The 15,214-nt window shown below is 44.4% G+C and overlaps 1 protein-coding gene across 4 annotated transcripts in view; it reads right to left on the reverse strand.

Annotated features, from left to right (window-relative positions):
• sv2ca (synaptic vesicle glycoprotein 2Ca) overlaps positions 1-15,214 on the reverse strand; it is a 40,572-nt gene that overhangs the window by 18,048 nt on the left and 7,310 nt on the right. For all 4 annotated transcript variants that reach the window (XM_048243732.1, XM_048243734.1, XM_048243731.1 and 1 more), the window contains 3 exons: positions 13,512-14,229; positions 4,167-4,347; positions 1,517-1,668 (listed from right to left, as the gene is read on the reverse strand). In XM_048243732.1, coding sequence (XP_048099689.1) covers positions 1,517-1,668; positions 4,167-4,347; positions 13,512-14,109 — 931 coding nt within the window. In that variant the 5' untranslated portion in view covers positions 14,110-14,229. The remainder of the gene's footprint in view (positions 1-1,516; positions 1,669-4,166; positions 4,348-13,511; positions 14,230-15,214) is intronic.

Here is a 15,214-nt window from a genome sequence, read left to right on the forward strand (position 1 = left end):
CTTCCAAATCGGATATAGACACTTTCATTAAACCACTCTTAAAACCATTTATACAACCGTTGTATTAATCAATCTACCCATAGGAAATCCAACTAGTATCCCATTTCAGTGGGACCACATAGTAGATAGAGTGTGTATGAAAAGTATTCACCCCCCTTGGATATTTCCCTTTACTGCTTTTGTAAATTGAATCTTGATCAATTTAATTTGGCCTTTTTTACAATAATTTCTACAAATCCCCTCTTTAATGTCAACATGAAAGCAAATTTCTACAAAGTTATGTTAGTACATTAAAAATATATAATGCAAAACAAGCGATTGCTTTCATATTCACGCCCCCTTAAAGTGACTGTCCTAAATCAACAGCGGTCCAGTCAAATAGTGCTAATAATCTCATAATTAATGAAATGGAGATCCCCTCAGTGCAGTGAATGTGTATAGTATAATAATATAAAGACACCTGTGTCTAGAAAGTCCAGTCACTGGCCAATCAGTATTCCTGGCTATAATTCCACCATGAAGACAAAAGAACACTCCAAACAACTCAGAGAAAAAGTTATTAAAAAGTGAGGGGATGGACACAAAAAAAAATTCAAGTCACTGAACGTCCCCTGGAGTTCAGTGAAATCCATCATTAAAGAATGGAATATGGCAAATCTGCCTAGAGCAGGCTGTCACCACAAACTGTGCAGGCTGTCACCAAGGCACCTATGACAACTCTGAAGGAGTTAAAAGCTTCAGCAGCTGAGACAGGAGAAACTCTGCATGCAACAACTATTGCCTGAGTTTTTAACCAGTCACAGCTCTATGGATGAGTGGCAAAGTTATTACATCTTGACTAAAATTCACCCAAAGACATGTGGGAGACACTGGAAGGCTTGTAAAGGTAAAAGTAAAAAGAACTTGGGAGAAGATTTACCCTCCAGCAAGACAGTGAGCCGAAGCATACAGCGAAAACTACACAGAAATGGTTTTAAGACAACAAGGTGAATGTTCTCGAGTGGCCCAGACCTCAATCCTATAGAAAATCTGTGGCTGGACTTGAAAAGGGCCGTTCACACCGGATCTCCTTCCAACTTGACAGAGCTTGAGCAGTTTTGCAAAGAAAAACTTCCGGCCAAAGGTGCATATACTAAATGCTTGAAGGGGGTGAGTATTTATGCTATGCAATCGCTTATTTTGCATTATACATTTTTAATTGATTAACATTACTTTGTAGAAATCTACTTTCACTTTGACACTAAGGACAGGATTTTTGTAACTTATTGCAAATTAAATTGATCAAGATTCCATTTATAAAAGCAGTAAAAGGGGAGATATCCAAGGGGGTGAATACTTTTTATAGCCACTGTAGTACACAATAGTGAACGAAGACATCATATTACATTATTAGGAAAACAACTTTGATAACAGCTGCACTATCTCTGTGTGTAGCCTAATGCATCTCACTCTTTGACACCAGCAGTGACAGTAGTGCACAACTGGTCGTTCAGTGTGACAGGAAGTTGTGACTGACCGTAGTGTGGGATGATGGCCCAGGCCATGGCTGAAGCGTAGATCTCGCCAATCATCCAGAACATGCACAGCCAGCTGAGGTGCTCGCCACGCTTTTCTCGCGCCAGCACTTCCGCAAAGTAGGAGAAGACGATGGGCACCGCCCCGCCAATCCTGCGGAGGGAAGAGGAGCATCAGTGACACGCACTGTGGAGTAGAGACCGGCCGTTTCACTAGCAGAATGCAATCAGTACTAAGCTGATAGAGTCCCATTTCTAACTTGAAAGGAATTTCAAGACTCGCATGTCAAATTAAAAGTCCTGTCATGTTCAGTCTTCCTCTTTATTGGGTGGTTTGTTAAACAAAACGTTGGTCTTTTGGCCTGTGAGTTTGGAATAAATAAAAAAAAACTGTGTAGCAACAGCATCATAATGAGGAACTAGATATGTTCATTTTGTCCTCATATTATATTGATATAAATTCAGAATATTGATTCAAATTCAGTTAAAATAAATGCATGCCTTTAGTGCCTTGTGTGCTGTTTGCCAAGTCTCTTGGATTACTTTAGAGCTTCAAGAATGATTTGTTCTCTTTGGAAGGAAAATTTGAAAAAAAGGTACATTACATTATTGGATAAATAAGGACACACAAATATCCAAATCTGTTGTGAAAGAACATCACATCATTTACTTTCCAGAATGTACAAGCGATAATTAGAGACATTTATTGCCAGGGTTTTCTATGATTATGGAAAAATATGCTTTAAATGTGTCATTAAGTGCTGGTGACTACTGGGAGTCAAGTAAAACATACTGTATGCAGATCATTAAATTCTGATATTGTGTTCCAGTAAGCAATTAACATGAAACGCTTCACTATACCCATTCAGTGGATAAAATATACTAGTAAAAATTCATTAAGCTTTGTTTTACAATATAACATTGTTACATTTCTGGGGCCGTATTCACAAAGCCTTTTATCTTACCACTAGGAGTACTCCTAAATTTCACTAAAAGATTTTAGCTAGGAGTTTTCTCTTAAAAGTTATTCACAAAGCCTTTCAGACCTACTCTTAGTAAGGAAAAATGACAACTCCTAAACTAAGAGTGCAGAGGGAATTTGAAAGACAACTGATTATCCCGCCCCTCGGACTGAGCACTGCGAACGGTGAGTGCCCAAACCCTACATTTTAATGTGGGTCTGGCTCGTCAGGCTATCATTACGCTATAAAATGACATATTTTATAACATATATTTTATATATATTTGAGTGTGTGTTGCTAATTGTCGAATAAATTGTTAAAATACTAATATTGATAATTAGGAGATTTAGATTTGCACTAGTTGTATGCATGTTAATATATATATTTTTTCGTTTCTCTTATGCTGAGTAGAACAGGGTGGTGCATCATTAACAAACCAGCATTATTAACACACAAATAGGAATAATGCAAATATGGTGAGTGTAATAGCTTTTCCATGCGTTCACGTTCACTGTAGAAAACAGCTGGAGGAAAGGCTGTAAGATTCCCATATTAATACTCCCTATTGTTAAAACAACCATTTAGTAAAGCTAACATTTGCCATTCTATTGAGCCCAATATTAGCACATTGCCTGCTCCCACTCGCAACAAAGAAGCCCCCTCAAAACACAACACAATACAGGCCCTTCAAATGACAAGTGTCCACCAACGCCATTGTGCCGATATCTTTATTCGAGCCACCAGTAGTTTAATTAGTGTCCCTGAGGCACTGTCCGGGCCTGACGCAGATAGTGGGAGTGCAGAAAAACAGCAGCACAGGGGCTATCGATCGCAGGCAGCTGTAACGCATTGTCTGGCTGAAAAAGTCTATTATCTAAGGCAAAAGCTGGGCATTTTCGTTTAGAGGAGACATGATAGGAGTGAGTTCCCATGCCATTCATCACAATATCAAACCACAGACTAGCCATGGTATTAACTCCGTGCTCACCGAGGGATTTCATTTGCTTTTGTTTGGTTGTGTTTTATTTGGATGTGTCCAAATAACTCTATCACTCTATACAATATTTTTTTGTCTTGCATGAAATATTAGTTAGTTGTTGTTAAATATTTGTTAATTGATTCTTATCTTTACATGGCATTAAGCCTAAATACCTCAGCTACCTCACAAATGAATAATTTAGTAACTAGTTGGTAAATAAAAACAAACAATATAAACACAAATCACACCGGCAATATTTCTTTTTTAATCTGAGGTTTCCTACACAAAGCCAACTTTAGGCCTCTGACTACGGCGTGACCACTGCATGGGAAATAAATTCCCCTGTCTCCTTGTGTCTCATGTTTATAACCGTGAGGACTGAGATACGAATCCACCATAATAATATTGTTGTTATTGTACCACATGATAAAAATCATCAATAACGCATGGCGCTAGCTGAATAAACCAGGACTTATATAAGTTTTACATAAAGGCTCGGATGAAGAAGGGAGCCTCTGCTGAATTACACCTCTTGTCGTGGAAAAGGAGCAGCACACCAGCTGCACCATTCCTTGTCCTCAAAACAACTGCAGCAGAGACAAAAGGAAAAGCCTGCAGACAGTACGGCGGGCAGTTAGGCTGCTCTCGAAGACGGCGGAGCAGAGTGGCGGTGCCGTCCGGTGCGGCACGGCACGTCACAGGCTGACTCACCCGAAGCCGGAGATCATGCGGCAGAACAGGAAGAAGCCGTAGCCCTGGACGAAAGACGACAGGAAGGCGAAGAAGCCGTTGATGGACATGCAGATGAGCAGGCACTGCCGTCGGCCCACCTTGTCCGCCATGCCCCCCCAGAAGAACGCCCCCACCATCATGCCCAGGTACACAATGCTACCTGGAGAGGGACACACAGACCCCACACAGGGAGGCCAGATGAGTGCAAAGTTGAAAGAATATCAGTGTTATTAGAGAGGAAAAGGGAGAGAACCAAAAGGACAGAAGAAAAGGAAATCAAAAAGAAAATGAAAACATGTTGCAATTTTTCATCACATTTTACATATAAGATCAATCAATTTTCTCCCTTGTTACACTAGATGTGTTGCAATGTGTTGCATCACAATTATTCAACATTTTGTTTTCACATCCATGAGTTGTTGATTAACTCTGCAGGGACCTGTCTGTCTTAAAGAGCCATGTTCACCACACCACACCACAAAACAGAATCTAGACTTTTTTTCGTTGTCCCTGCAGCAAAGCAGTAGCACTAAAAAGGCCCTATTCACACTATGTGAAAGTCTTACAGTAATTCTGAAGAGCAAAGAATCAAACAGAAGCCTGTCCTAAGTCTTCGAACTGAAGGACATTTTTTGAGTTATAAAAGTGTTCCCCAGACTGCCGTCCCCCGTTTGGCAGACTCCTATAAGACCATAATATGCCCCCATATCCCCCCATCCTGCCCTGTGCCTACAGGACTCCTGTCAGAGTTTCATTAGCTTTTTTTTTATTTACTCAGGACACTTGCTCAGGGTCAATTAGCATTTGGTTGCAGGTGTTGAATCACTGCGCCGAGCAAACAAAGGCATGCGCAAGGGGACAGAGAGAAAGGGACACAGAGAGAGAGAGACAGAGAGAGAGAAAGAGAGAGAGAAAGGGACAGAAAGAGAGAGACAGAGAGAGAGAGAGAGAGAGAGTAAAAGAAAGTCTGTGGACAAGGCAGAAAACCTTTCCCTGAGTAAGGCACAGCAAAGCAAAGGGAATTGCTCCTCTAAAAGCGATGGGTGAATACTGATGAGAGTGGAAAGGCAATCGATCTGATTAATTTAATTACATGGGGGAGACAGGTGATGCAAAGCAGCGACAGAGTGCCTTCTGACGTCACCACCGTGGCCACAGTGTGCGTAGTTCTGGGTGGAAATGAGGGTTAAGGAAAAAAATTAACCGTATGTTTACTCTTGACAAGAAAACACAGAGACAAAGCAATGTGGCTTGGTAGCATTTTGTAGTGGTTGCGAGAAAATGCTGGAGGTTTGTTCCCAGTTAAAAATCTGAAATAATGTTGCGTCACGTTGTCGACTTCTTCAGTAAAATGGAGAGTCTGCAGCTCTTTATTCCCTCTTGGTGACCAAGCACTTGCAAACAGCTGCTCATGAGCAACCACAGCAGTTATTGGACATCACAGCGAGGTGGTTTTGCTGGTGTGGCAGGAGAGTGGGCTCTGTTGAGACTGTAGGGGAAATCGCTGGCTAGAAAGCACTCCGAGAGGTATGGGGAACTGGGAATCGACACTCGGAGGCAGCACACACACACACACACACACACACACACACACACACACACACACACACACACACACACACTTTCAGTCTAAGTAACAAATGCACACACACACCTACACCTACACACACACACACACACACACACACACCCACACACACACACACACACACACACACATAAACCACATTTGCCTTTGCAGAACAGGCAGATTTTTGCACCAGTGACTGAATGTGTGCCATGATCTTTAGAAGGAAGTAAAAAAAGAAAAGAAAAATGTCCTGCGTACAGGAGAAAGCTGATAATGTCCTCGGCAGGACGGCAGGAGGGCGCAGGAAGGAGGGGACTGTTCCAAGGCTATTTTAATCAAGGGACCTTGACCTCCTCTACCATCACGCTCCGGTGCCACTGGGTTGATTTAGTGTGGTGACGATGGTGCTGAAGCACTGCAGAGCTATAGACTAGAGGTGCCACCAAAACCACTTTGACCAGAGGGGAGGGAGTGTGTGTCTGTGTGTGTGTGTGTGTGTGTGTGTGTGTGTGTGAGTGGGTGGGCTGAGGAGAGGCCAAGCCAAACCGGCGGGCGGGGAGAGGGGTAAAACTTCTCCGTAGTGTATGATGTCATTCTATCCCCACCCCCCACCGAACAACAACACTTGCAGTTTTTGCCCGGCGCGTAGTGGGTTCGCTACGTAAATGTGCGGCGGGATAGTTTAGCCTCTGTGGTGCGGTACTGACAGCCGAGTGGGTGAGTTAGCCTGCTGCGGTGCAGTGCAGTGCGGACTTAATGGCTGTCACACTGGAGTGCTCACATTGACTGGTCTCTAATGGAGAGCTGGAATGGAACCATGGGGGGTTGATGTGTTGCTGTTTTCCTTCAGGTCATTCGTGATCTATATATAAAGGGGCCACAGGTTGGGTGATGCGAGTGTACATATGTGTGTCAGGGAGGATGGACAAGATGATGGGTGTGTGTGTGTGTGTGTGTGTGTGTGTGTGTGTGTGTGTGTGTGTGTGTGTGTGTGTGTGTATGTGTGTGTGTGTGTACACGAGTGAATCGTCATGTAAATCTGTATTTGCACGTTTGTGTGTGTGTGTGTGTGTGTGTGTGTGTGTGTGTGTACGTGAAAGAGAGAGAGAGAGATAGAGACAGAGGTGTGTGTGTGTGTGTGTGTGTGTGTGTGTGTGTGTGTGTGTGTGTGTGTGTGTGTGTGGTGTGGTGTGGGCAAATGGGGAAGAGACAGGGGTGATGAGAGGAGCAATGACACAGCAGGGGAGGGAGTGGTGTGTTGGGGTTGAGCCAGTGTGATGCTGGAGGAGGAGGAGGAGGAAGAGGGGGAAGAAGAGGGGGAGGAGGAGGAGGAGGAGGAGGAAGAGGGGGAGGAAGAGGGGGCTGCTGGGTGATTTAGGGTGCTGCTGCTGGGGGAGAAGAGGACAAAAAGTGATTGTGTTTTCTCAGCAGGTCCCTAGAGGACAGATCATCAATTCCGCAGCACACAAAGCCCTGCGAAAGCCATCCACAGGGGAGACACAGCACACGTAATGGTGCGGCGTTACCCAGAGTCACAATGAGAGACGGAGAGATGGGAAAACCATCATGTTCATCACCGACTGCACACACTCACATAAACCTAACTGCACACACCCTCATGTGCACTCTCACACTCTTTATCTTTACCCTTTCTTATGCTTTCTCCCTCCATCTCTTCTCTCTCTCTCTCTCTCTCTCTCTCTCTCTCTCACAAACACACACTACAGACTCCATTACAGACTCCCCCCCCACACATACACACACACAATCACCTACAACAGAGCTTCGAGGATCACGTCCAAAAAGTTAAAGGGAGATCCTTTTAGGCAAATGAGATGCAAAACAGCAGGCATGGGGATTGCGGTAAAAGACTGAGAGTAATCAAGCCTACACATTCCCATTCCTCACCTACCTCCACACTGAACTTCCCTCGCCTCTAAACTGTCTTTAATGATCACCAAAGAGGAGAGAAGTACAAAAAAAAGAATAAACAAGGGGGGGGGCAGGAAATGAGTGAGAGCGAGAGAGGAAGTGAGTGAATGACAAAGAAAGAAAGAAAGAGAGAGAGAGAGAGAGAGAGAGAGAGAGAGAGGATGCTCTGCGTTTTTTTTTGGGGGTTGCGCTGTCAGATCCTGTGAGGGCACCCAAGAGAGCGGCGGAAACGTTGAGCTGCATCACAGCCTCGTTTCTGATTTCACGCTTTGATGCTTCCCCCTCTTTTTTCTCCATCTCTCTCTCTCTCTCTCTCTCTCTCTCTCTGTCTCCCCTCTCCCATATCTCCCCTTTCTCTCTCCTCCCTCTCTCCTTCTTTTTCTCTCTCTCTCTCTACACATATCCATCTCTCCCTTTCTTTCTTTTCTCTCTCCCTTTCTCCACATATCCATCTCTCCATCTCTCTCTCCATCTATCTCTCTTTCTCTCTCCCTCAGAGAGTGAGAAAACTATTTAACAGCAGCCTGGTCTTACCCCGCCTCTCACCACCACCACCACCACCACCACCACTGCGTCCTGCAAAGCCTCATCTTTGACTGTTTAAACAGCTCATGCGCTGGCCTGGCCACTCACTTTGCTTTTTCACACAGCTTTGTGCAAAGTCTCACAGTGCACATTAGGTAAGGTGTCCCCAAATACTGCCATGCATATTACATTACGTACCCAGCCATAACCGCCTAACCTATTCATTATGGATAAAACCAGTTAGGTATGTGTTCTTTGTGCAGATATGTGTGTGTGTGTGTGTGTGTGTGTGTGTGTGTGTGTGTGTGTGTGTGTGTGTGTGTGTGCTGATGCAAGTGCGGTGGGATGCAATGAGATGAAAGTTAGAGCGACACAACAGACAGTAACCGCCTGCATGTTAAATTATGCTCCGTTTGGTGATGGGAATTACAAGCCAATATTTAATTCAGCAGGTACAGCTTACAGTCAGATATCCACACACACACACACATACACACACACACACACACACACACACACACACACACACACTACGAGAGAGCTGAAATAATCTCTGCAGTAGTGCAATGAGATTCCACTGCAGTTTAGGCACGCTCAGCTGCCCTGGGTCTGCACAGCACTGAGAGACTGCCAGCTGGCTGCTAGCGCACAGGGAGACAGAGAGAGAGGGAGGGAGAGAGAGAGGGAGGGAGAGAAAGAGAGAGGGAGAGAGAGAGGGAGGGAGAGAGAGATGGAGAGGGAAGGGTGTGGGGGTTGCAGGAAATGATGCGGGAAGAGGCAGAGATGGTAAAATAAAAATGTAGATGATAGAAGATACTGTGATAAGGACTGGGAGAGAGAGAGAGAGAGTCTAAGCTTTGCCACTCCACATTATCAGATAATTAGAAGTGAAAGGATAATATATGATACTTGGATGCTGTTGGGGATACAGTTGATGTAATCCAAGATTGTTTTTTTTTCAAATCCACTCACTTTCACTCAAAGACTGCAACACAATGCGTCTTTTATTATCTGTGTAGGAAATAGCGGAGAAGTGCCTCTGTTCATGCTCGCACACACACGCACACACACACACACACACACACACACACACACAGAGATGTCAAACACTGGGTTTTAGTACAGGTAAGGTTACAAAAATGAAGTGCATTAATGCCGTGTTTTTTAGCATTCTTACAGTGACAGTGATTAGAACAACACAGCACAGTGCCAGTGAACTGCAGAAGGCAGCAACACATGTCCACTACTGAGACAGAGCAAATGCATGTGTGCACACAGAAAGAATGTATTCTCTGTCTCCACACGAACTCCCTTTGTGGTGTTAATGTCTATTTATATGTCCACTCCTAGTTGAAGCCGAATGTGTGAAAAGTGTACAGTGGGGCTAGCCAAGGGTAGCCTACCAGAATCCCGACGTGAAGCCCTCATCATCACACTCATCCCTGTCCACCTCATCACGGTCAAAATCACTTTCAATCTGCCTCAATCTCTCCTGAAATGTCAAACAATTACGGGATGATTCATTTGTATACACAATGCGCTCTGACACAGAGGCGGGTGGCATGGACGCTAGTTACTTGTGTTCAGCATTGCAGGACCACGCTACACGGGTGGGAAACCGCAGACATGCTCAAGAAGATTTAATCTGTGTGCGTTACTGGGGGATTCCACCATGGACGGCAAATATATATAATTATATATTATTTGATGATGAATTTTTGACCTGAGTGACATACTTGCTGTATCATATTAAGCATTTGTAAGATGCATCACAATGAAATTAGATCCTAGAATGAACATTCCTTTTTCCATTTGTTTCTTTCTCTCATTCTCATTATTACCTTTCATTCTCTCTCTCCCTCTATCTGTTCTTTTCATTCTATCTCTCCCCTCTCCCAGTGCTCTTCACCCCCTCCCCCTTCACTCTCTATCTCACCCCTGTAACCCCCCCCAACCACACACACCTCCTCCTCCTCCACCATCCCCTCCAGCATGCAAGATTCCTATGGGATCCTGTTAGCCGCTAATTCAATTTTGTAATTCAATCAACGTTTTAGTCATCCATCCCATTCAAATCCCTATCGCTCTCCTGTAACGCTGTTACATCCGCCGCCCGCCTTGTTTCCCCATCTCCTTCCACTTGTGCTATTTCTGCTCCGAGATGGCACTGCTGGGTTAAAAAGTAAAGTTTGACATACCAACACACCACAGAGCTGAGGCAAAACACACTTTATGTGTGTGCTGTGTGTGTGTGTGTGTGTGTGTGTGTGTGTGTGTGAGAGAGTGTGTGTGTGTGTGCTTGTGTGGTTTGGTGTGAATTAATTACTCCACGCAGGCGGGAATAAATAATAATATGGGACATTAACTATAAAAGCTCGCTGATGGGGGGGGTACAAGAATCGTGATCGTTTTGTGAACTTATTTGCAGAAGAAAGAGGGAAAAAAATCAAAGAGGGAAAAAAAGCACTAAAGTGGTTCGTAGCCAATTGAGCAAAACAATCTAGATAAAAAGAGCTTCTTCCTCCTCTTCCCCTTCACCACACCGGCCTAGTGATTTGGCAAAAGTCCACACCAGGTCAGTGACCGTCCAGACAGACCCGCGCCACAGGCAGCCTCAAGCGACAGTTTGTCTAGGTAATGTCACAGAGAAATCAGTAGACTAAACTAATAGAGTGGAGAATAGGTGCATTTGCACTTCAATCACTGCATCAGTTCACTTCAGGTCAGTTGAAGCTCATCAAAGAATCTCTGTGATGCACAGAGCCAGCTGAGCTTATGTTAAGGTGATTGTGAATCAAGATACTGAAACAGAGCAGCAAACACGACAAAAAATGTTGGCTTTTGAAACTCTCTCTCTCTGTGTCTTTCTCACACACGATTTCTCTCTCTCCCTCTTTCTTTCTCTCTACATATCACAAAACAGAATGATCCAAAATGGTTCCAAGGGAGCAGAGGTAAAGGATGGGGGTATCAAAAGCAAAACACCTGAAAGTGATTTAACAGACAAAGACACCTTTAACACCTTCATGAAGAATACTACTCTGGGCCCAAGACAAATGAGGTCCAAACGGAAAACACAGTTTGACCACACTGCAGTATCCCACAAACACTTCAGGGATTTTGTGGTTTAGCATACGTTTTTATTTGGGGGGGGGGTGTCTCCTCTGGCAGAAACGGAGCCCCAGAGCTCAGTAGGCCATCTTCACCAATGGCATAATTGAGTACAGAGAGTAAAGGCAGAGGGCAATTAGGAGAGGTCATATTAATCACACGGCCCTCATGATTAGGCACGTCTCCGCGGTCATCTCATCAAGGTAAACGACCAGAACCAAAGTCCAAAGCCCAAAGTCAGACGCGGGCCAGAGGAACATCTCACACTGTCTGAGAGATCTGGTTTTAAAACTCTGCAGTTACATGGACACTGTGTTTGATTCCAAAGTGGATATTTACCGGTAGATACAATTCTTTATCTTTAGCTATACACAGGCAGCTTTGTCTGAGGTGGACTGACTAAAGTACATGTTGACACTTTAAAGGCTGATGATATCAGCTGTTGTGTCTCTATCACCTAAATGTATATAAAATAAACCTCAAAATATGTAACAACCATTCCTACTTGTCTCCTAACGATGGACTACAGGGACAAGAAAGGGAGCCTAAAATTTTAATGAAGTGTTAAAGCACTTGTTGTCCTCATTATACGCATTATGCAACAAGTCACCACGGGCAAAACACTTGGAGGTCCGTGGAGCCAGTGCTACTCTGGTGCATTTCAAAGACAAAAGACCAGCTGCCAGACATAACAAAAACGGATTTGGAATGGCTCGAAGAACAGCTTTTGGTCTGTTTCAGTGACGGATCTGACAAAAAAAAAAAAAACTGTGTCTATTTCTCTTAAGTCATGCTTGTAAATTTGGAGAGCTCGCTCTCAGCAGAGTGACGGGGAGGGGGGTATGAGGCGTGCCGTTTGGAGCGCTGCACACAGGGGGGAAAGCTGGCGACGATGACACCATCAGCCACAACAAAAGCAATAATTCCCTGCAGGACCTATTAGACAGATGGAGGGGGGAACGAAGAGAGTGAAAGAAATAGAGAGAGAGAAGATAGAGAGAGAGAATAGAGAGAGAGAGAGAGAGAGAGAGAGATAGGTTGGGAGGGGACCGAGGCAAAGATTAGAAAGAATGGATCTCACACTTGTGAACAGCACACAACCAAACTCCCTCACTCTTTCAGCAAGCGTGTCTTCCCCTTCCTCTCCTTTTCTCTCCTTTTCTCTCCCTTCCTCTCCTTTTCTCTCCTTTTCTCTTCTCTTCTTTTCCCTTCTCTCCCTTTTCTTTTTCTTTTTTCACGCTCCACTGGTAACAAACAGGAGGGGGACGTGATCCACTGTCACGTCTCAGAGCCTGTGTTTTGTCATTTATTTATTTATTACATGTGGGCGATCGGGACCTCAAAAAAAAAAAAACTGTGACGCCTGGTCGGTCCGGTGATCTGCGGCCCGAGAGAGAGGGGGTCGGGGGAGGAGGACCTTCCTCTGGTGGCTCTGGTCAGCCGGCCACGTGCGATTATGTCTTAAAAGCCCCTGACAGAGGGAGGACAAAGGGAGTGAGGGAGCATGAAAAGAGGTGGAAGCAGAGCGTGGCAAAGGATGGCACATGATGCCCCCAAGGCTCCCCCAGGACGAGCTTGGCATAAAAGAACGAAAGAGAGAGATACTGTAGGAATAGAGTGATAGAGAGAGAAGGGGAGTGATAGAGAGAGAAGGGGAGGGAAAGAGAGAGAGCAAGGCACTGGTGGTCTTAATTAATTTATACTTCTAAGCACTGGGCAACATCAGTTTAATGCCCTCTGATCTGACGCTAGTTTGATCAAATGACTGGACTCAATCCCACAACCAATCTTCAGAATCCATGTCTGCTTTTCATCCAAACTCTTCTATTGTTTCAATCTTGTGCTTCACACAGACTAAATCTTAAAAGCAGCTACGCTTTAAACACAAAAACAAAATGTTCTAACATTTTCAAAGGCCAACTTGTGTCTATACAACATTTAAATTAATTTAAATGAAGTTAAATTAAATAAATTATTACCAAGTAAATCAGTAATTATCTCTGAACGTGATATATTACTGACATCATGCTTCTTGTATCTCTCAAAACTCATTTAATGCTGATTAAAACGTAATGTTCGTCTTATGCATAATGATTGCATAATTATATTGGAATTATGCAGTGATAATCACACACTGCCTGTTCAGTTCATTCACACCCCCACTTCCCCCATCCCCCAATACTTACCTAGCCAGCCGCTCCTGGAGTCGGGGACGCACATGTCGGTCTCTGCACTGGGCAGCACGAAGCCCACGACGAACACCTCCACGCCGTCGGACATGAGGGCCAGGCCCAGCGTGAAGAAGAGCTGCCACTGGAAGCGTCCATGGCCGCACTCCTGAATGATGAGCTCGTATTGCTGCGCCAGCTCCTCCTCGTCGGCCTGGCGCTCCGTCTCCAGCTCGCGCCGGTCCTTCATGCCGTCGGACACTGGCCTGCCCAGTGCCACCTGGCCGTCGCGCTGCTGAGGCGTGTCCTTGGGGATGCCCTGGTACTCGCCCTCGTAGATCTCGTCCTCGTCGTCGTGACCCTCGGTGGCATCGCTGGAGCCCTCATCGTCGTTGGCCGGCTGCCCTGTGTAGTTGCCCTGGTGGTAATAGTCTCCGCCGCCGGCGTCCTCGTCCTCTTCGTCCTGGAAGCGGCTGTACGAGCGCAGGGCGTACTCGTCCGTGGCACGGTCCACCGCCTTGGTGACCTTCTTGGCGGCGTGCCGCTTGGCCTCCTTGGCCAGGTCCTTGGCCCCCCGCACCAGGGAAGTCCTGTTGTCCCTGTCCGTGTCGTCCATGTTGGGCCTTGGGGCCTCACAGAGAGAGAGGTGGCTCAAGTGATGGGGTCACGACACCCCAGGCAGTCTGCAGTCACCACTCGAAGCTACCAGGCCCCGCTGTGCCAATCATCCATAAACCTGGGTGGGGAGACACAAGGAGGGCAATTGTGTTCAAGAAGTGCGATTTTGAAAAGTGAGAGGGGCAAGATTGTGAGTTGATGGGTTTCTGTATTCAGTGCAACACCATGGACTTATACCACATACTCTGTCTAGTCCGATAAAACCTGGTGATAAAAATCACTTCATGACTTTTCTGGTTATCACTTGAGCGTCTACACTATCATCCTCTATTCATATTGTACTGTATGTAAAGGTACTATTTATCAATACTCTGAGGCCTACTTCCTACAGTGTAGTTTTAATGTCAGTCTTCATCTGTAAGTCCCTTTGGAAAAAAGTGCCAGCTAAATTAATAAAGTAGATGTAAATGTAAATGTACTGTAAATGAAAAAACCTATTAAGATGTAGTAGAATGGGATTATACCATACACTATCCATACTGTATTCATGCTTTTAGATATAGTGAACACAATATTGACAACACAATATTTCAGATTCATAACCATAAACTACTTGAGTGAATGGTACAAGGTGAATGGTATAACAAAAAAAAACTATCCATTCTACATGTATGCCTGTGCTTTAGTGCTTTCTAACTATTTAAATTAATTAATTAATAAATCACAGAATTCTGCTGTGATTAATCACGATTAATTTATTCTTTATAATGAAGCTTTTAATAATGCATACTGAAATGTAATATCATGTAATATATAAATAAATACATATAATTAATGGAAAATCAACACAGAACACAGAAATCTGAACACGGATTCTACATATAAGCCAAAAGACTTCGAATAGTCATTAAGGTCATTGGCTGTTAACTTGAAAGGCATATTACTTATGCACTGTAACAAAACCAGGACCAATAAGTATCAGTTGCATTTCAACAAGGTCCACAATAGTCCATGTAAATATAAAAAGGAAGTCACAGAGGGAGAGAGAGAAACAAACAGCACTCACTGAGTGAGCATGATATAGCGTTATATAGCCCTTTTTG

The sequence above is a fragment of the Alosa alosa genome, chromosome 5, assembly GCF_017589495.1.
Source record: "Alosa alosa isolate M-15738 ecotype Scorff River chromosome 5, AALO_Geno_1.1, whole genome shotgun sequence".
Taxonomy (NCBI): Eukaryota; Metazoa; Chordata; class Actinopteri; order Clupeiformes; family Clupeidae; genus Alosa; species Alosa alosa.